The 20,799-nt window shown below is 34.4% G+C and overlaps 4 protein-coding genes across 6 annotated transcripts; 3 read left to right on the plus strand and 1 right to left on the minus strand.

Annotated features, from left to right (window-relative positions):
- Window positions 1-192: 192 nt before the first annotated feature.
- On the plus strand, window positions 193-3,775 carry LOC105329575 (mitochondrial ribosome-associated GTPase 2). The gene is made up of 6 exons (XM_011430860.4): window positions 193-392; window positions 1,087-1,234; window positions 1,408-1,523; window positions 1,831-2,052; window positions 2,326-2,464; window positions 3,036-3,775. The coding sequence occupies exons 1-6, from the start codon at window positions 246-248 to the stop codon at window positions 3,428-3,430; spliced, it is 1,167 nt and encodes a 388-aa protein (XP_011429162.3). The 5' UTR covers window positions 193-245; the 3' UTR covers window positions 3,431-3,775.
- A 1,527-nt stretch (window positions 3,776-5,302) lies between these two features.
- Window positions 5,303-10,240, plus strand: LOC136273681 (uncharacterized). 2 transcript variants are annotated; one of them, XR_010711900.1, is made up of 10 exons: window positions 5,309-5,981; window positions 6,211-6,378; window positions 6,752-7,344; window positions 7,569-7,720; window positions 7,815-7,973; window positions 8,109-8,262; window positions 8,648-8,819; window positions 9,465-9,593; window positions 9,745-9,909; window positions 10,104-10,240. XR_010711900.1 is itself a non-coding variant. In XM_066078775.1 (5 exons), the coding sequence occupies exons 1-4, from the start codon at window positions 5,863-5,865 to the stop codon at window positions 7,323-7,325; spliced, it is 978 nt and encodes a 325-aa protein (XP_065934847.1). In that variant the 5' UTR covers window positions 5,303-5,862; the 3' UTR covers window positions 7,326-7,344; window positions 7,569-7,706. The 2 variants fall into 2 exon arrangements, 1 of the variants encoding a protein (XP_065934847.1); XM_066078775.1 differs by lacking the exons at window positions 7,815-7,973; window positions 8,109-8,262; window positions 8,648-8,819; ... (1 more) ...; window positions 9,745-9,909; window positions 10,104-10,240 and adding an exon at window positions 6,519-6,635 and having other exon boundaries at window positions 5,303-5,981; window positions 7,569-7,706.
- LOC136273680 (uncharacterized) lies at window positions 7,351-12,069 on the minus strand. Its single transcript, XM_066078774.1, has 10 exons — window positions 11,287-12,069; window positions 10,703-10,847; window positions 10,443-10,562; window positions 10,073-10,295; window positions 9,722-9,900; window positions 9,445-9,603; window positions 8,577-9,294; window positions 8,056-8,268; window positions 7,824-7,955; window positions 7,351-7,718 (listed from the first exon to the last, which is right to left on the minus strand). Exons 1-10 carry the CDS (start codon window positions 11,952-11,954, stop codon window positions 7,372-7,374), a joined length of 2,904 nt encoding a protein of 967 aa, XP_065934846.1. The 5' UTR covers window positions 11,955-12,069; the 3' UTR covers window positions 7,351-7,371.
- Window positions 12,070-14,809: 2,740 nt separating this feature from the next.
- On the plus strand, window positions 14,810-19,523 carry LOC105329574 (F-box only protein 31-B). 2 transcript variants are annotated; one of them, XM_066078777.1, is made up of 10 exons: window positions 14,810-15,004; window positions 16,422-16,481; window positions 16,588-16,664; window positions 16,924-17,172; window positions 17,353-17,409; window positions 17,808-17,926; window positions 18,082-18,244; window positions 18,589-18,809; window positions 19,140-19,324; window positions 19,436-19,521. In XM_066078777.1, the coding sequence occupies exons 1-9, from the start codon at window positions 14,854-14,856 to the stop codon at window positions 19,300-19,302; spliced, it is 1,260 nt and encodes a 419-aa protein (XP_065934849.1). In that variant the 5' UTR covers window positions 14,810-14,853; the 3' UTR covers window positions 19,303-19,324; window positions 19,436-19,521. The 2 variants fall into 2 exon arrangements, with proteins under 2 accessions (XP_065934849.1, XP_065934848.1); XM_066078776.1 differs by lacking the exon at window positions 14,810-15,004 and adding an exon at window positions 15,986-16,082 and having other exon boundaries at window positions 19,436-19,523.
- Window positions 19,524-20,799: the final 1,276 nt, after the last annotated feature.

Raw genomic sequence — 20,799 nt, forward strand, 5'->3', positions numbered from 1 at the left:
ATCCAACTTATAGCTAAGTCGTTCCTGATATCTGTTTGTAAAAAATAATTACAGCTGATAAATTTTCAAGATTTTGTCTTTAATTTTGTATAATCAATTTATATTAATTACTTGTGTATAAAGATATAATAAGGATTTTTTGGAAGATATCTTCAAAGAGATATGTTTACAGTCCGAGTAGGATAAGGTACATCTTAATCAAAGTGCGTCTAAATTTGAATTATCTCTGTTGCCATGAGTTGACGATGTTGAAAACTCTGTTACAGTTCGGAGAACGTTCTCCACTTTTACGGAATTCAAGGTTGTTGAGGACATGTTTTAAAACGAAGTTTGCAGTCGCATTTTCATCTTACAAACCATTGTTACCCAAGTCAAATAAAGGGATTCGCGAGGTAACACCATAACAATTGATTGGCATGATACACTGATACATGTATTCAGATCGCATGATATGAAGCATGACAGAAAGAGGAAAACATGGTAATGCAAATATCTTTATATCATTTGCAGTAGCTATTTACAGAAAAGCATTCAACAATTAATGTTACAATTTTAAAAATAAAATATGAGTCAAAGTTCATGCTTCATACATTTGTAATTTCAAATAAAAGGACAGCATCAGCATTCTAATTCTTTTTCCATTTGAAATCTCATGTATATGTTCATATAGCCACCATTGACAAAGCTGAATCAAAAATCAGTTAGTATGCCTGTTACAAATGCTAAGCATAAAGATATATAACCCCTTTCCTAAAGGTGGTTTGAAGAAAAAAAGGCATTATAATATACCTTTTCATTTTTTAAAGGCAATATGACCAAAATGATTGTAAAAAATGATTGCCAAAATGAATGTCATTGTTGAATGTTAAATGTATTTCTTAGCAGTGTTCTGTTGATTAAAGTAAGTGACAATGCTTAAATTATTCAAATACCTCGTATATAAATGTTAATTAGTATTGTTAAACAACATCTTGTTTTATTATACTCTTTAAGTTGAATATTAGTAAATTATTTTATAATTGATTGCAACTTTAGTTTGTACTCTAAGGAATGATTATATAATTTCATTTATTATTTACCTTTCAGTCTAAGTACTTTGTGGATTACAAGGAGGTAGAGGTTTATGGGGGAGATGGTGGGGATGGTTGTATGTCATTTATGAAGATTCCCCGAGTTGAGTTTGCTGGACCAGATGGAGGGGACGGTGGAAACGGGGGCCATGTTATTTTCATAGGTAAGAAATACTGTAAGCATATTAAATTTAGCATATAGGATATTTAGCTTGTATGATATTTGATGAAATATTCTGTTAAGCCAAAACCCCAAAAGATCAAGTGACGATCATTGCTGATGAAAATAGAGCAAAAGACAATTTTCAATAACCAGCATTTGCTTTTGGCCTTTCAGCATCTAACATGAAGAAATCTCTGAATCATTTGGATTCTCCTGTCAAAGGAATCCGAGGAGTTGATGGTGGTCCACAAAACTGTCATGGAGCTACTATGGACCACACATACATCCAAGTAACAAACAATTGAAAAAAAAAATTATTTGTAAGGTTGAAAAAAGGTGTGCAAAGACACATGCATTAAAATATGCATAGGCTAAAACAAAAATCAAAACTCTGAATATTTATAATTTCAAACAAATTTCCATTTCTTACATTTAAGAAACTAAAATATATTTTAAAATACGTAGATAGAATCATGTAATAGACATGAATTAAAACTATGAATTGCATTTACTTAGTTGGATGAAAGAAAGAAGGATGTTCTACCTGGGTCTTCGAAATTTAAAATTAATTTAGAATTATTTTCAATGTATTCACAGGTTCCAATGGGAACAGTGATAAGCTCAATCAATGGTCAGGAACTTGCGAACCTGGAATGTGACGGTGACTACTACGTAGCAGGGAGGGGAGGGGCAGGAGGGAGGGGCAACAAGTTTTACCTGTCCAATGAAAACAGAGGGCCTTCAGTGGCAGAAAAAGGGGCAAAGGGAGAGCACCAACGATTGAGGGTCGAATTAAGGACGATGGCCAATGTTGGATTAGTATGTTAATATGTACACCTTAACTAAAGTTTCTGCATATCTTTTAAAGTAGTTTGCTGTATAATTAAGCTGGGGTTTTTAAATAAAAAATTTAAAAAAAAAGACCTTTACAAACATTTGTAGTTCATGTACAGGTATATGTTGTAAATTTATACTTAAAATCATTTAATGGATTTATAATTTTTTAAGATGATCTGCAATGATCCTTAATTGATTTAAAATTTGATGACATTATGGAGAGTATTGTTGATACCTATCCAAAATAATTGACAGATAGGATTTCCTAATGCTGGCAAATCTACCCTGTTGAGAGCAATTACAAATGCTAAACCTAAAGTTGCTGCCTATCCTTTTACCACTCGCAACCCTTTTGTGGGGATAATGGAATTTTCTGATCACAAGCAGATGACTGGTAAGATACACTAGAAAATTTCAGAATGCATAATTTACTGTAAAAGCAGAAATGTTTTGGGGAAAATAATTTTGTTAATTTGTAATAAAAATGATTATACATGTATTGAGATTCAATTGCAATTTTTAAAGATAACCATTCTAGTCACATAACCATGTATAGATTCCTTTTGAGATTAAATTTTACAAATGAATTGATTGAATATAACAAATTATGTTTGTAAGGAATAAAAATCATTTTTTGCCTGGGGCTTCCCTATAACTGTGTTTTATTGCAATTCTAAGTTACAGATAAAGGTAATGAAACTGACTCCACTGTAAACATGAATTCCATACAAGCTTATTTGCAATAACAATGTTTTACTGTACTGATTCAATGGATTAATTTTTTCTCTTTCTCAGTTGCAGACATTCAGGGTCTGATCTTGTCTTACTTTACTGAATCAAATGATTAATATTTTTGCTTTTTTTCAGTTAAAGACTTTCCAGGTCTATTTGGGTTTGCTTCTTATAACCATGTTTGATTGTACATGTACTAGATCTGCTGATTAATATTTTTTTCTCCTTGTCAGTTGCGGATATTCCCGGTCTGATCACGGGAGCCCATAAAAACCTGGGTCTGGGGTTCTCCTTCCTCCAGCACATACAGAGGTGTACGTGTCTCCTGTACGTGATAGATCTCTCCTACACGGAGCCCTGGACTCAGTACAAGGCCCTACAGTATGAACTGGAGCAGTACCAACAGGGTCTCTCCACACGGCCATGTCTGATCGTGGCAAACAAAATAGATCTGAGTGTGGCAGAGAAAAACTTGGAGGTGTTGAAAGCGCATGTGGACTTGCCGGTGTTGGCTGTTTCAGCAGCCAAAAGAATCGGACTGGAGGAGTTAATGATAGAAATCAGAGAACTGTATGAAAGATATGAGGTGGACTCAACTAAGACTGATGCAGAGAATAAAGCATCTTGATTTCAAAAAAGTTGTTCAAAGTTCTTCAAGCTCAAATACAATAGTAACTAAGCTGAAGATACTCAAACAGTATATGGATGAATTGTCATATTCATTTCTTTTTATATGAATGAATTGGCTGTGTGATGTGAACAATATTTGCTGGATGTGCTCTTATATGTTTATGCAAGTTTTTATATGACAGGTGTTTTCTGCTAAATGAAATCATGTCCATTGTTGTTCGTTGTTTTATTGTTCATTGCCAATCTGCGTTGAGGCAGTTTGTAAATGCTTTTTGATTTTTACTGTGTATAGTAATTCATATAATTAAACTAACCATGGACAAACGTTCCTGATCTAAAAAGTTGAATAATCTTGCCAAACTTGAAAAGTTTACCATCTACAGATAAAATGCCTCAATTAATGTATACAAAAACAGGGATACATACAAATATTTCATCTTACATATTTCCCAGATCTATCGAGACATAAAAACCTGACGATGGAAGTTATTTTGGAATTAAAGAAAATGATTAAATCTTTAAATTATTTATCATTGTGAATATTTCAAAGATGAAATTCTTATTGGAGTTTGAAAATTAAATACCATCTAATATTGGATATTATCTAGAACATTGTTATCTTGAATAATGTTGATAAATTGAAGTAGGGCAGATATCCCAACTACTTATACCTTTTGGTCCACACAGTCGATGAGGTTTGGCTGTAAAAATGTGTTGGCCATACTTTGCCTTGATGAAAAGCAACAATAATGAAGCAGTAATCTTATAAATGGTTATATGTAATGGGGGTGAAATAAATTGGAGAGGCTAAGGAGTGTGGCTGTTCTTAAAACAATGAAATGCTTTCTTTGGTGCTTCATCTGGGCATGAAGGTAGCTATATAGCATAATTGATGTAAAGTTTCACTGAAATAAACCTTGAAATAATTTTTTAGCTTTAAATAATTTTTCTTTGAGCTTATTTACTTGATTAAATAGAAATACTGATCAGAAGAATTGAATAATCAAGTTTGTTGACATACACAAAGTTGGGAATGCTTGTTGAATTGACTCGAACGAGGAACAGTTGTTGATGTTTTATAAAACAAACACTAGGCCTAGCCTAATGATTCGAAATTGAAAATAGTGAAAAAGGATGCTTACTGGTGGTGGAATAAAAGTCTAATAAACATTATTTTGGTAAGAACACAACCTTCATCGCGTCGTCAGGATGAACTCCTTGATAGTTAACGTAATTTGCAGTTTTATAAACTACACAAAGCAAATTGAAAGTTGGAAAGCGGCTAAACTTATAAATAAAATCTTGACAAACAAGAAAAAAGGGTCTTTTGGTTACGGTTATGTATAGCTGCAGATCTGTAGCTCTCTGGTTGAAAAAATTCGGATAGACAAACCAGAGAGCTACAGTTCCAAGCGTTGTAAAAACCTCCGATTTACGCCGCCGTTTTTTTGTCGCTCGCTTCGGGAATTATATCCGACTTTAAAAGCATTCCACCGCCTAAATAATTGGATTTATTAATTAAACATATATTTTACCCCAACTCTGGTCACTTTGTTTTCCTTTCAATGGTTCCGAACGGCCATCCTTCGCCTTGGAATGTCATCGTTTTAAAAAACTCGCCTTATGACAGCCATGTTTACCTAGTAGCGAGATCTCGTTATTTGGTCACGTGATAAAGGGGCATAACTCTAACTCGCGTTTCACGTGTTTACCTTCACAACAACCGGCATTTGATTTGATTTCGGCCTGTATCTTAACAAATAAACACTGACAACTATTTTTATGAGTTTACCTATTTAGTTTACACATTTATCGATGATGCAGGCGTTTAATGCAGCTAACTTTCTCTCAACTTTATGGTTCTTTGCTCGTCTGAAAATATACACCCTTAAACTGTCCCACGTGAAAGCAGAATTTATGACGTAATGCACACATTTCACACAGTAAATAATTATGGCTGCATTGAATGTTAAGAAGATATTCGAAGAGGTTAGACCACTATATAATTTTGAATTCGATCTTAAAGACGAACAGATATCTGTGATAGAGAGTATTTTGGAAAAAAAGCATACTGTGGGTGTTTTCCCTACCGGGTTTGGCAAAAGTGTATGTTTTTTATTGCCCCCTTTGATTCTTGATCAACAGAAGTCAGACGTTAGACATGTTTGCATTGTCATATCTCCCTTAAAGAGTCTTATGATAGATCAGTGCAAGCAGAATTTTGATCATGGCATTCCTGCTGCCGTCATGAAAGGCATGGATGAGATGAGTCATGAGGTTATTGAAGGTATGATATAATTTTGTGTTTATCTTTGAATAAATTGTACAGCTTGCTTGCAAAAAAAAAAATTAACACTGGTTAGTTGAACTAAAAGGGTATATATTAATATTTATATAGGCATAAAGACAGGTGAATATTCAATTCTATATATGTCACCAGAGACACTTCTAAATTTCGAGTCATGGGGAAACATAATACTCAATTCCAGTTTGTATCGTGACAGAGTTGCACTGATTGCCATAGATGAGGCACACATTTTGGAGTCCTGGTAAGAGTTTTAATTTAATTTTGAGGTAATTTTAAGGTGTTCTGATTCTTGTTAATTATATATGTACATTGTATGTTCATATGAAGTGACATACATAGTGACTTCTTTATATTTGTTAATCCTTCTCTATATTTTCCCATTACATATCTAATGTCAACAATATAACAAACTCTTATGGTTCTAGAATATACATATATCTGATGAGAGCACATTTGATTAAATGTTAAAGGGGTGATACTTTTCGTCCAACCTTTGCAAGACTCGGAGAACTTCGCTCCCATTTTCCAAGAACTCCATTCCTTATGCTTACTGCAACCTGCACACAGCAGATTCTGAAGCACATCACAAGCGGAATTCACCTACCTGGTCTAAAAATGTTCACTGCATCTCCTGACAGGTAACTTTTGTGTAATGAAGGATCAGTACACATGTGTAACGAATGACCACAACTGAAAATTCATAGCCAAAATATTCTTGTACTCTCAATGTGTTTTTAAATCTTTTGTTATGATATGTTTTAATTTTTAAACTCAACAGACCTAACATTTACCTGGAATACAAGAGGTCAAAAGATATTTTTGAAGAACTTGGGTGGCTGTTTAATGATATTAAAGAAAATGGTATCAAAACCAGGAAGACTTTAGTATATGTTAGGTAAATTGTTAATGAATCTATAAAAAGCTATTGTTTGCAGGATAAAAAAAAAATTGGGGTTCATACTTCAATTTATATTTTAAAGTATTTACCGGGTATACTCTTCGAAATTGTAGGAGCTTGAGTCAAGGTGGCCGCCTTTACCGGGATATATTGGGCCATTTAAAAGAAGGTGCCTATTTTGAACAAAAAAAGGTTCAGCGCAACAGCCACATTGCTTTGTATCATGCTGGAATGGCTACCAAAGATCTTGAGTACATACTGCATGAGATTTCAAAGCCAGACAGTGTGATACGACTTGCAGTCTGCACAATAGCCTTTGGTATGGGGATCAACATTCCAGACATTGACCTTGTCATTCACTGGGGTGCATGTAGCTCTGTAATGGACTATTGGCAGGAGGTTGGTAGGGCAGGGCGAGATGGACGCAAGGCAAAGGCCATGTACTTTGTAACCCCTGGATCAATACTTCATGCTTCAGATGAAATGAAGGAGTTATGTAGTTCATTGGACAAGTGCAGGACAAAGTGTTTTAGGGACTCTATTCTCTCTTATTTCATTGGATACTCCTCTATATCACAATCTCTTTGTAAACTAAACTGTATTGAATGTGAGTGTTCTCAGTGCAGTTGTTGTTATCTATGTCAAGAAGCTTGTCCATGCAGGATGAAGGCCAAAAACAAGAATTAGGAAACATTAGGAAAGACAGGTATACATTCATATTTTTAATATTTTATTAATTATAAAGGAATTCTTCATTTTCCAACACTTTAACATATTTATTTAACCTGGCATTTAATTTCTCTGGATTTTTTACTGAAATGTTATGTCTGAAATCATTAAATCCACTGTGATGTCTTTCATCTCCTTTGTCAACAAACAAATCTTCCATTCCATACTCCTCAATAAATTTCTTTAACTTTGCTTTTGAAGAGCCATCTGATGATGGCGAGCGTGGAATATAATCTTGGATGACATTAACCTGGAGGATCTCCTCAATGGCTTTCCCTACACTCCCAACAATTTTACTACATCTTGAGACCTGTGTTTCTGTGTATTGCCCATGAGAGTTTTTCAGGTTAGCTGTAAGTATGAAATATATACCGGTAAAAGGTGCACTGTAAAAGATCTTTCAAAGATTTAATTCATATAATGAACGGAATTACTTCTTTATTAAAGGACGCCTACCCTTAAACTCATTATTCAGGAACTCATTAACCAGATCCAAAGCAATATTATGGCCTGGTTTTCCCAATAGATTCGCTGTGCTGTTCCACACAACTTCACTCCGAATTCTCGCAGGCAACAATCCATTGATACCTGACAGATATTTTGCAAGTATGAGACACATATTTTAACTTTCTTCCTAAAAATGCTTTCTTTCATGGTAACTTACAGATTTATTTTATTAATTCAGTACCTGCTAAGAGTCTGTGTCCAAGAATAAGATACTTATTGTGGTTGTTATTCCAGAAATCCACCATGTCTAGCCTCCAGTCTGATATGAGCTGCTCCCCATTGTTGTAACGTTCTGCATTTGTTTGTACCATGTGCAGAAGACCACGCCACAGCATGCAACAACTATACTGAAACACAGAATCACCACTGTTTTGGTCTACTACTTCAGGTAAATCTAAAATCAGAAGTAAAGACATTTTCAGACACAGCTAATATATGCACAAATTTTAAATTTTTAATTATCAAAAACATAAATATGCAAATACAGTTGAACTTCAATATCTCGAAAACCCATATCTCGAATACAATGGATATGTCGAAGTGATTTGTACCTAAGTCCCAACCACTTTTACTTTAAGTAATTTACATTTGATATCTCAAATACTTGGGTATCTAGACTTTTTAACCATGCAGTTTCATCTATTTCGAGATCTTGAGGTTTGACTGTAAATCAATAGTTTTCATGTCATGTTTAATTCATACCAAACTCATCATCAGAATCTTCATAGTAGGGCAAAGTCTCCTCCAACTCATCTTGTGTCTGATCATTCCAGTAGAGGATGGTGTCATCAAGGTATTGAGGGTCATCATCAGAGTCTGAGTCTTGTACTACATCACCCTCTGCAGCCTGCTGTATAGACTTCATATCTATCTTGGGCCAAACGAGTTGAACCACTCTTTTACAGATGTCTTCGAACATTTCCTGTCTTTCAGTGCCATCCTCAGGTATGACATCAGAGTTCACATCAATGTTATCAATGTTCAAAATATTACAGACAATCATGCAAACACTTCCTTCTGTAACAAAATTGAAGAAATCCACAGCAGAGTTAACACAGTCAGAGATTTTTTTCTTCACTGTACGGAAGCCAAATCTGTTCTTGATATGAAACAGAGAACCCTTATCTCCCACTGTGCTCCCACTAAACAACATGTTCATTGAATCTTGAAGTATTATGCATCTTTTATGAAATCCCTGTGGTCTTGGAATAAGTCCAGTAAGCTGATCTGTTTCATCCTCACTAAAGGCCATTGACAGCTTTGCTTCTACCATTCTTTCAACACTTAGCTGGTCTCCATGACAAAGGATTGGATATGGATGTCCATTCTGTCCAATTGGTACATACTTATGGAGATACTTTAATATTTCAAGTGTTCCACGAGCGGAGGATGGATTCTCTTGAATAACTCCAAGATTTACCTATCAAAATAGTTACTTATTGTAATCAAGAAAGCCTGCAATTATATATATATATATTGAAAAATTTTCAATAATAATAATTTTTTGTTTTATTTCCTATAGCATAATCTGTGTCAAATTAAAACCATGCAGATACATAAGTAAACTCACAATTTCTGACTTTGTTTCAGAAATATCAGAGTACTGATGCTGGATAGTTGCCACATGAGCTTCACTGAACTGAGGGAAGTTTTTCTGAACTATATTCTGGACAACACATTCCATTCGTTTCTGAAGATTTCTCCAATCCTGGATGGATGGTAGGTAATTCTAAAAAAAAACATGTACATGCAGTAATACTTAAATTTATGTACAGCATAAATTTGTACAACAGCTAATTAGTTAATTTACACACGTAATAATTATACATTGTATGTTCATCACTTACTTTCAGTTGTATGTCACTTATAGAACACTTGTCGTCAACATCATCCAGATGACGGAAGGATATCCTGTTCTTGGCTGCAAAGCACAGGGCCCACAACATCATTTTGTTGTCTTGTCGAAGATGATGCCGTGTCACGCTCAACTTCTGGACATTATCCCAGCACACACTATAACCTGGATCTGTTAAAGGCAAGTCAATAAACTCAAGTTATGATTAGATATTTAAAGAGACACAAATGTAAACAAAATCACATTTATACCTTTTGTTAAAAGTTGTGGCAATGGACATTTATCACTATGACACTAAAGAAAAAATGTTTGTAAAATTGAATTACAAATTTTTATCACATACTCTGATTTCCATTCTCAATTTGATCATTTAGGAAAGAATTGTCTTGTGGAAGAGGAATGGCATCTACTTCATCTTCACTACTAACTTCCACATCAGATGAGTCTTGGTTCTCTGAACTCTCTGAAATGATGGAGTTGACTGAGTCATCAGAGCTGTACGAGTCCGAGTCCGAGTCCTCTACTGATGACTGATGCTCATCAGGTTGGGGTCCTTGCAGTTCTACCTGGACATATGAAATGTGATGATTTATCAAAATGTGTAAATTTAATAAATAACACATTATTATTCAATATGAAAACTAATTTTGATTCTGGTTGGTCCATTATAAAACAGATTAACTCATGTCAATATTCAGAAAAAAAATATTCACCTGAATAGCATTCTTCCAGGAGTTAATGCTGTCATCAAACTCTGTGCACAATTTATCGACTGCTGTTCTTGTTCCCTTAACACCCTTACACCATCCCAGCTTTTGGAACCACCTAAAAATCTGTAATTGAAATGTTGATATAATGTAAAAACAGTTGCTATGTATATTTAATTTTTTTAGGGGGGGGGGAGGGAGGTTAATTTCATTAATTTTTTTCTTCAAAATTTCATAATGGTACAACAATGATTATATTGTAATACCTTTTGGTTGCATCCTGATCTGTACATTTCAACAGATATAATAGTCTGGAGAAGATTGTACTTCTTGGGATTGTGGAAATGCAAAATGGTACCCATAAGAAATCCTAGGGCTGGCACAAGTGAACCAACATTACCTTTGTCATCTCTGTAATATTTTAAGTATAGAGGTATAGAACACACATGAATTGTATTATAATGCTCCACAAGTATAATCAGAGAGGAATAGAAATATGCAAATGCCATTTTTCCTATATTATAAAAATATACTATATACTTTTCATCTTTAATTTATGCACAATTGTCAAATTATATTCACATAGTTGTAAAATAAATCCCTAGTTTTAACTTTCAAACCTGCAAGTACTAGTGCAACAGGTACTAACTTTTTCTTCAATGTTCCAAATAAATTAATTACAAGGGTCCAGTATTTAACAAAAAATCCTGTGTTTATCAATTTTTATATAAACTTTTCTTTCACAGGTGTTTTTTAAAGTGCAATTTAGGTATTAGCAAAATAACAGCAGTCATGCTGTACTCCTTTATTTTGGTTTATGCATCATGTACAGATTAATTTTTTAACTTACATGTCAGCATTTTTGTTCCAACGACATGACAATGATCCCTGCAAAAGTCCTGTCAAGAGAGGAATACTATGACTTGCCTCTTGGATTACTCGTTGCCATTGAAAATCCTGTAAAGACTTTACAGTTGATGGAATTTTGAGGGATGGAATGTTAGCATTTTTCACCTCCTTCTTAATCATGCGCCTTAGAACATTCATCACAGCATCTCTTGCGCACTTGCTTTTCTTCATCATAATTCTCAAGGCATAGTCATAGTATGAATCTTTGATGTACCTGCACACTTTGTCTTTGAACCCTTCTTTCTTAAATGTTTTTAATTTAATAGATTTTACTGGGGTTGAAGTCAGATGTTTAGGGGTAGATGTCAGGCATTTTCTTTTGACAAGTTTCACAGGAGTAAAGCTGAATTTTCTTTTTACATTCAATTTTTCTGGTTTAATGAAACTAGAGTTCTTTTTTGTGTCATGTTTATAAATTTTAAAAGTCAATGATGCACAGTCATTACACAAAAACTTCTGGGTTGGTGTTAAAGGAAGAGTTATTTTTTTGTCTAAAATGTCATTGAGCCTGATTAAGGGTATGGCCAGTTTTGAAATTGATTTTCTTTTAAAACCCTTCTTCTTAATTTGAAATGGTTGCTCACAATTTAGGCACTTATTTAGATCCATGGCGACATGCTCATTCAATTATTGTGCATTACGTCATGGTAGTATGTTTATCACATGGACAGCATCCTTGTGCAAAAAGATGGTGTGTATATTTTCAGACGAGCAAAGAACCATAAAGTTGAGAGAAAGTTAGCTGCATTAAACGCCTGCATCATCGATAAATGTGTAAACTAAATAGGTAAACTCATAAAAATAGTTGTCAGTGTTTATTTGTTAAGATACAGGCCGAAATCAAATCAAATGCCGGTTGTTGTGAAGGTAAACACGTGAAACGCGAGTTAGAGTTATGCCCCTTTATCACGTGACCAAATAACGAGATCTCGCTACTAGGTAAACATGGCTGTCATAAGGCGAGTTTTTTAAAACGATGACATTCCAAGGCGAAGGATGGCCGTTCGGAACCATTGAAAGGAAAACAAAGTGACCAGAGTTGGGGTAAAATATATGTTTAATTAATAAATCCAATTATTTAGGCGGTGGAATGCTTTTAAAGTCGGATATAATTCCCGAAGCGAGCGACAAAAAAACGGCGGCGTAAATCGGAGGTTTTTACAACGCTTGGAACTGTAGCTCTCTGGTTTGTCTATCCGAATTTTTTCAACCAGAGAGCTACAGATCTGCAGCTAGGTTATGTATAACTTTGCAAAGAAGTGGGGGGAGGGTGCTAATTAACCCCCTCCCCGGTTCCGACGCCTGTGCTACACAGTTATGTGTTTTCCTTCATATTTGAATCTAAATTTTTGACAAAATCCATTTAATATTTTGAAAGTACTAGCATGATATAGCAAATCTTCGAAAATAGGTCACTGATTGAAGCGTTGAAGCTAGGGGCTGTGTCAAAAATAGTTCGGACCGGAAGTATTTGATAGAGCATCACCAGTTTGATATTGCAAAGGTTTATCACACGGGTAATATACACCACACGTATGAGATAAAAATATTTTAAAAAATTATAAATTTTGGGTGAGAAGCTAGGTGAAATTAAAACCATTGCGTATATCCATTGTATCAAATCGGGAAAATATTAGCAGCATTGAATTAAAACAATTTTCTCTTTATTGGACAACGATAAATATCAAGGTTTTCTGGTAAATGTAGGAGAAAACACTTTTAGGATATTCCAAAGGTTTTTGTTTCTGCGATAAGATTCACCCCCATATTTTTCGCTCACCATAATAACGTGCTTACCAGTGGTTTATGCTAAGTGTCCAGTAGTAGAGAGATTTAAAAAAAGAAGAACAAGATGTTATATGCATAATTATTCCCTATTTAACCATTTTATAAAAAGCCCCACCTTAAAACCAGAACCCCTGAACATGGGTCCTTAAATCTCACGATTTCTACATCAACCATATGCTATGCTTATATATTTAATCTTCAACTGTCTTTGTCTGTGATAATATTACGAATCAATTTTGAACCCTAAAACCCAATAACTTCATAAAACTTGAGTGACGCAAAATGGACGTGTCTTGCAGCATAACAGAGAAACGGTATTGGCTGCGCCGCGTAGTAATACAAAGCACGTGATACATAGAAAATAGTACGTGGTTTTCAAATGATGTTGTTTTTAAGAGTACAAATTGGAAATAATATTGATATAAGTGAAAAGGAATCATTCTTTGAATATTATGAGGTGTTAAATTCGGTCGGAGCGTGGTCAAATCTATCATAAAGCCCTTCGGGCTTTATTGGATTTGACCACGCCCCGACCGAAATTATCACCTCATAATACTCATGCAGAGAATGAATCCTTATTCCTAAAATAATTTTCCTGCTATATAGATGCCCGGTAGTAAAGGAAAATGCTTTTAAAATCAGCAACAATCGATCTTTACAAAGTTCTTGGATAAGGGTCATTTTTCTCTCCTCTTAGAGATGCCTCACATTCAATTTGTTCAAGTTTATCCTGGTGGTTTCAGAGCCTGAAGAAGCTAAACATGATGGAATTTTAATGCACGACAGACGATAGAGACCGAAAATATATTACATGTACAATAGGTCACCCGAGTAATCAAATGATCCAATAACTTTAGGACCGGGGGGGGGGGGGGGGGTCGAGGAGAAGCTTTCGCTTGAAATCGGCATTAGCCACTAAAGAAGAAGTTTCACAAATTATCCTTCACCGTTTTATATAAAGCACACGCACACACACAAAGGTTTCACACATTCAGCTGATATTAGTTTTTAATTTAAAACGACGCAGAAAATTATCTATTTGCAAATAGAACATAAATGAATATAATTTACAGGGGTTTAATATATTGTTCTGAATTATGAAAACTCGATATCGCTGCACGGGATCCTCACGGACTTTTGGTCTTCTTACCTTTTTTTTTTAATGGGGTTCCTGTGCTTTTCAAGGTTAATGTGCCCCCTTTCAAAAGCTCACCTGTTTTTGATACACCCATACAATTAAATACACAAACTTGCATTTTATAGTATACTGGTATAGTAATGGTCAAACAGTGATCTTAAGTTCATGACGAGCCCATTTGCTGGGGTTTGGTGATTTGCTGAGGTAGAAGGATCGCTCCAGAATTGTTGCATACACAGGCGATGTCACGATGATACCGATGTAAACCCAGAGTCACTATATGGAGGTATGTATGACAGGCGGAATTTATTTTGATATACCACGAACATTCACATGTATTGGAATAGAATACTACACAGAGCACAACAAAGTACATGTATATGACTGTATGGGTTTTTTTTTTTTATCAATATTAGAATAATATTCTTTAAATTATATTTTCCGAGTTTTGGAAATCATGTACATGTACATTCCACTAGTTATTAAATTTATTTAATGAAGAAATTTCCAGAAATTGCCAAAATTAATAAGCTCTAGAGTAGTCTCTCTTTACACCCCCAAAAAGAGTTTAACTTTTTTAATATGACAGACATTTTGTCACTGCCTCCTGAAATTCTCAATCGGATTCTGGATTATCTCCAACTCAGAGAATTATCAAGTGTTTGCTTGACGTGTAAGAAACTTCGGGACGTTGTCTATGTTGACAGTGTTTGGCAAAAGAAATGTAAACAAGGTATGTATCCTTTATTCGTGAAATGTATGGCGGACTAAAAGGACTATAAACAACAATACTTTAAAACTAAATTGGAGCTAAATTTATGGTTGTTAATAAGCGTATCTCATTTAATTGATTCGGTTTGATGGATTATATGGATTTTCAAACAAATGTTCATACTTTACTGCCTTATAGAGATATGACAACATGCAACTTATAAAAATACTGACAAAAGGACAACTTCGATCCACTACGTACATAAACTAATGGTGGAGCAAAGTTTATATACAGTTACTGTGCAATGCAAGGGTAATAAGCTCTGAAGTTTGTTTTAGCAATAAGCTATTGAAATAAAAATCTGGAATATGCTACCGCATTGCTTCGGACAAACTTGAAGTTCGGGATGTGGAATGCAATGCCTTGTTGTCCGGTTCGTGAATTGTATGGCGCCCCAGTGGTACATGAAACAAGTCACTTCAGTTGCTTTTTGGTCCAAACGGCATATAATGGTAATCAGAAGAATAAAAGCTTCCGAACGACTATCGTCGCAAGCTACGGGTTTGGAGGAAATAGAATGGACACGAAATCCGTGGCGTGCGACGATGACGAACGCCAATATCTACGCTTATAAGTAATGAAAACATCACAAAATCGAGTGAGATTTTACAAAGTGTTGAAATGTATTCAGTTTATTTTTATCTGCAGGAGCTATGTCCTACCAAAGTTCACACCCAAAAATGTTTAATGGTAGTTCGATTTTTTTTTATACTACTGAGATAAAGAATTAGGGTTTATATAGTAATGGTTTGCCAAGATCGGATACGAGAAGTGCGAAGTAGGATTTTCGTCCTTTGCTGCATGCATCGATAATAGTTGTAAGTTTTTTACAGGACTCCTTTGTGCAGGACCTAGATGCAATGATATCTGAGTAATATGTCCCCTTGTAAGTGGAACTGTATTACATTATGTAAGCGCGATAATTTATTGAAAACCGCCATTTGCAGAAATACTTGTATGCAATGTTTAACTGTTTGGATCGCAAGCGGAGTAATACCAATTAAGGACAAGTCATCTAACAAGGAGGGGCAGCTGCTAGGTATAACTCGTTGAGTATGCGATTGCCTGTGTTTAAACTACCGGACTGTAAAGAAAGGACAAGATCATTTTTTTTAGACAAGATAAAGGAACGAAGTTGGTACGCCGCCTTGTTGAATACCTTCTTGTACTGGAACCAACCTTGATCGAATTTCATTGTCGACGATTGAGCTTAGTGCATGTGTTTTGGGACCATAGTTTGCCATTAAATAGCTATTCCAGACCTTGATGATTTTACATGTAGATACATGTATTCCCGATAGTAATACCTAGCGGTCTTTCGATAATTTACACCAATGAAAATGCATAAATTAGTGATGATTTTTTTTTATAATTACAGAATATAACTTCAAATCCATAGAGGGCTGGAATGTGAATTACCGTACTTTATACAGCAAAGGTATTATTTTACAGTAAAGTTTTCAAACATTTAAGAGATTTTCTTCATTTTTTTTTTTTTAAAACAGAACACTATTTCAGGTTTCATTTTTTCTATTTGAATTCAGTTTTACGTCCATACGGCGATTTAGTAGGCTTTTGGAGGAGAGATTTCCGGTGTTATGGAGGTTTACTGCAAGTCAAGGTGTTTAATTTTAAAATTCTATCTGTGCTTACTCATCTGCAGGTTTGAAGCTATTTAATCTCTATTATTTGCAAATGAATATAATTGTTTCATATGTTGTGAATCGGGGTTAGGAACCTTTGAAACCTCTTACCTCTCTCTCACTCTATTGTATTGAGAGAGAGAGAGAGAGAGAGAGAGAGAGAGAGAGAGAGAGAGAGAGAGAGAGAGAGAACCAATTAATAAGGAAAAATATTGTCCTACGGATCCTGTATTACAGTATGAGAAAGGTTGCATCAAAGGACTGGAAGTACTGGCTCCAGCTAGTTCACGTGTAGATAGACCCCTACGGAAGAAGGACATGTTTATCATATCAATGACGTCATCAGAAACTGTGCAGGTTGTTTCTGTACATAGTTTTCCAGAAAAAAAGGAAGAAGGAGAAGAGGGGGATGAGGAAGAAAAATTAGAAGAAGAAGGGAAAGAAGAAGAGCGGCCGTGCTTACTTCGTGTGGAGAAAGACGAAATAGTAATGCCGCCATTATTTAAACTATAAAATGCTTTCTTTTTGTGATTCATTCGGGATATGAAGATGGCGACATTGCAGAAAAAATACATAAACCGCGTTAGTCTTTTGATAACAGGATCCAACCTCCTTAAACTTTGCAACATTATTCTTGTAACCTTGTATGTATTTTGTGATTTGCAGGAAGGAAGAGTTCTAGAATATAAAGTTACAGATGCAAATTTTATCCTTCAAAAAGAGGTAAGGCAACGTATGTCAATACATTTTTTTTTAAAAGGAAAATATATATTTAATATCAATTCATTACTAATTCATAGTAATATATTTCATACCACCGTACATGCATGTCAAACAGACTAGAATATTCAGTATCATTATTTGTTGTTGTTTTTTATATTTATCGGGTGAAATTGAATGTGATATCCATTATATTCATGTCGGACCAATACTTGTATCGTAAATAAATAACTTATTGATAACCACACTGGTCACAACACATTCAAAAGAATGTATTTAATTTGGTTTTTATATATTTATTTCATAATTTGCAAAAATTAAAGATACATGTATATTTAATAATTTTATATATGCACAGTGGCATCCTATTGTATACAACACATACATGTATGATAATTCAGGGTCTGATCAACCACCCAGTGTTCAGGAGATGGATTTCTGAGGAATTAGAAGACGACCCATACGCCGAAATGTACTTAAATTGTGTACTCAGAAAGGGCGTGACGTATTTGTTGTCAAGGTGACCAAAATTCAATTGGATAAATTACACTCTAAAAATTGAATTTAAAAAAAACCCTACTTGCATATACTCAAAATAAACGCAATTTTTATATAAAAAATTCAAAACGATATATTTTTTGAAAATGGATTTTTTTTATATTCCCCCTATTTCAGGCAAGAATATCGTTGGTTTCCCTTGGAGCTCCCAAGTAAAGACAGAGTTAACGTTCCTATCCAACCCGGACTTTTCAAAGGTACATACAGTGCCCACGGTATCGAGATACTGAGTCTGGACTACAACGACGACTTAACGGAAGTCACGGTCACAAAGATCACGGTAAGAGATGCCCGTCTTACGGTACTCGTTATTAATCTCGCTTTTCTGCAACATCTTCTTTACACCCATTTGACATTATTTTGAACATTACAATTTCAATGCTATTTAAATGAATGCTATGGCTAGAAACTTTTGTTTTGACCATTATCTAAATAATAGTAATTCTAATTTTTATGAAAAGTTTTCGAATTCCTATACGGAAAAACTCGCGTATGTATATAAAATGATTAATATATCGTATTAAGGTAAATCAAAGTTTCAAAAATCTCTACGGACCGGTTGAGATTTTATGACTGCATTATCAATATATACAGGAAATCATATGCATGTTATAATTACTACAGGGTGATCCGAATGTTCCGGCCTCGGAAATAAGTCTTTTCGGTGACCTCACATCTCCCTTAGTGTTAACAGCGGAGCAGCAGGAAAATCTGGACTCTCTGACGGCGGTCCCGGAACATCACGCGATGGAGCAGTCGGGATCTACGGTCAGACAGCCCTTTCGGATACCGGAACACTTTTCCGACCGAGATAATCGGTACATTCCGGAATTCTGCACTTTCAGGTATGATGTACATGTATATGACTACATGTATTCGCAAAGAATAAAGCCATATGTGTTTGGGCTGGTCTTTCCTAAAGTTTCCTTTTGTAAATATATTTTAAAATATAAAATTTTATCGAATTATTGTCGTTTGACTTTCGATCATTTGCGCATTAAATCCTGATAATAATCTTGAAATATTCGATGCCTTTCATCCTTGAATGCTTTTGCAAATTGTAAATAATGAAAGCCATTGCATCAGATTTTTAAAAATTCTTAAAAAACGAACAAGTTTTCACAATCATTAAGAACGTAATGAGGATTTGTTCGATTTGTTTGTGTGTATTACAGATGTCGTGCCAAAGGACGAATCGCCGGACACAGCTTTAAGACTCCGTGTTTCAGCAAAGGCCACTTTATCGTTTTTGATGAGAGTAAATTCGGAATGGTTTGGTTGGAACTGACGGCATTTAGCATCTATTTCCGAGTGAACGAAAACGAGTTGAAAGACTAATTTTGTGATTCAAATGAAATATATAATATTGTCCTTTCTGACATATATTATTTTTCAAATAATATCTGCAATATGACTAAAAGTAGTCATATTGCAGATATTATTTGAAAAATAATGTATGTCAGAAAGGACAATATGTTATATATAAAGTGAAACTGTCTACATTGAGATATATTACAAACAAACTGTAACAATACTCTATTTTAAACTATCTTACATGCTTTTATGTAATGCAAAGAAATCATAAAATGCCATTATTAAAAATTATAATATATTGCTTTTTATAACGGGTACGAGGCATTTTACTCATAAAATGTAACAATATACTGTATGTACTATTTTAAGAATTTTTTTTAAAGCTGCATGGTCCAATATTTTGGCTATTACAGTATCAAACAATTTTCTAAACAAACCAATTATCTTATTAAGTTTTAGACTTTCGCCTGTTTACACCTGCAGCATCGATCTTCTTTCAATGTTTGAAATATTCAAAGGTAATAAAAATAATTTGTTTTTGGGAACACAAAAAACCCTCTAACCTGCAGAGGCATCGTGGTTATGTTCAGAAAAGGTCCCCCCCCTCGAACGATAAGATTTATTCAACCCGCATACTTCAGAAATATTAGTGGACAAAATGTATACAGGTTATTTTTTAAAGTTTGCATAAACAATGATGACTTTATTTTTAGCGACTATTAAAGCCGTAATACAGTCATACCCGCCTCGACGTCGGGGGCAAATTTTCATGTAAGGCGAAATAATGAGATGCCTGTTTATGTCAAGTTTGATTTGTTAATTGACCAGGAAAACTACTGCTATGTCTTATTTTATACAAATTCTTAGCATAACCATCGTTTAAAAGCTTACTCACAATTTGATATAAAATTGGACCCAGCAGCTTTAAAACGCTTGCATGAATTCATTTTCTTATATGAATAAATAAGAAATATCAACAACCTTTATTGCTTATTGGTTTCGAAATAACCTTTCTCTATGCATTCCAGTGAAAGATTCCAAAGACTACTTATGAAGTTTACTTCCTCTAGAATTTATATATCTATACTACTATATTAAAATAATAGACTAAAATTTTTGGGCTTTAATACCGAGAAATCGGAAGAGTACTGTCTTTTGTTTTTATATATTTTTAACATCATTGGTACTTGGTGATTACCAGTTTGTTTTTATTTTTTATCAATCAGGCTTCGCTAATTAATAATCAACGTAAATTCCTTTAAAATCCCCGGAAATCGTCTGAATTTTTCGGTTTTACAATCTTGCGCATGCGCATTACATTCAAGCTAAATCACGGGGTGCTCTGTAGTTTATGCCAGTTTCCACAATATCACATTTGCATGGATAAACTTAATCAAAGTACTGAAAAGCGCTAACCTAGCTTTGTTCTAAAGGAAATTTACTTTGTGCAAGCTTAGTTAGAAATGAGACTTATCGCCAAAATGTTAATTAATATTAATTGAAAGTATCTAATGCCAGAAG

This window comes from Magallana gigas, chromosome 3 (genome assembly GCF_963853765.1).
Source record: "Magallana gigas chromosome 3, xbMagGiga1.1, whole genome shotgun sequence".
Classification (NCBI taxonomy): domain Eukaryota; kingdom Metazoa; phylum Mollusca; class Bivalvia; order Ostreida; family Ostreidae; genus Magallana; species Magallana gigas.

Coding starts and splice junctions, on each gene's coding strand:
- LOC105329575 (XM_011430860.4), top strand. CDS start 246: ATGTTGAAAACTCTGTTACAGTTCGGAGAACGTTCTCCACTTTTACGG. Junction 393..1,086: donor CAAATAAAGGGATTCGCGAG/GTAACACCATAA, acceptor TTTACCTTTCAG/TCTAAGTACTTTGTGGATTA. Junction 2,465..3,035: donor TGATCACAAGCAGATGACTG/GTAAGATACACT, acceptor TCTCCTTGTCAG/TTGCGGATATTCCCGGTCTG.
- LOC136273681 (XM_066078775.1), top strand. CDS start 5,863: ATGTCACCAGAGACACTTCTAAATTTCGAGTCATGGGGAAACATAATA. Junction 5,982..6,210: donor GCACACATTTTGGAGTCCTG/GTAAGAGTTTTA, acceptor TAAATGTTAAAG/GGGTGATACTTTTCGTCCAA. Junction 6,636..6,751: donor AAGACTTTAGTATATGTTAG/GTAAATTGTTAA, acceptor TCGAAATTGTAG/GAGCTTGAGTCAAGGTGGCC.
- LOC105329574 (XM_066078777.1), top strand. CDS start 14,854: ATGACAGACATTTTGTCACTGCCTCCTGAAATTCTCAATCGGATTCTG. Junction 17,410..17,807: donor ATTTTATCCTTCAAAAAGAG/GTAAGGCAACGT, acceptor ATGATAATTCAG/GGTCTGATCAACCACCCAGT. Junction 18,245..18,588: donor TCACGGTCACAAAGATCACG/GTAAGAGATGCC, acceptor TAATTACTACAG/GGTGATCCGAATGTTCCGGC.
- LOC136273680 (XM_066078774.1), bottom strand. CDS start 11,954: ATGGATCTAAATAAGTGCCTAAATTGTGAGCAACCATTTCAAATTAAG. Junction 10,848..11,286: donor TGGAACAAAAATGCTGACAT/GTAAGTTAAAAA, acceptor AAAATATTACAG/AGATGACAAAGGTAATGTTG. Junction 10,296..10,442: donor CCTGGAAGAATGCTATTCAG/GTGAATATTTTT, acceptor TCATATGTCCAG/GTAGAACTGCAAGGACCCCA.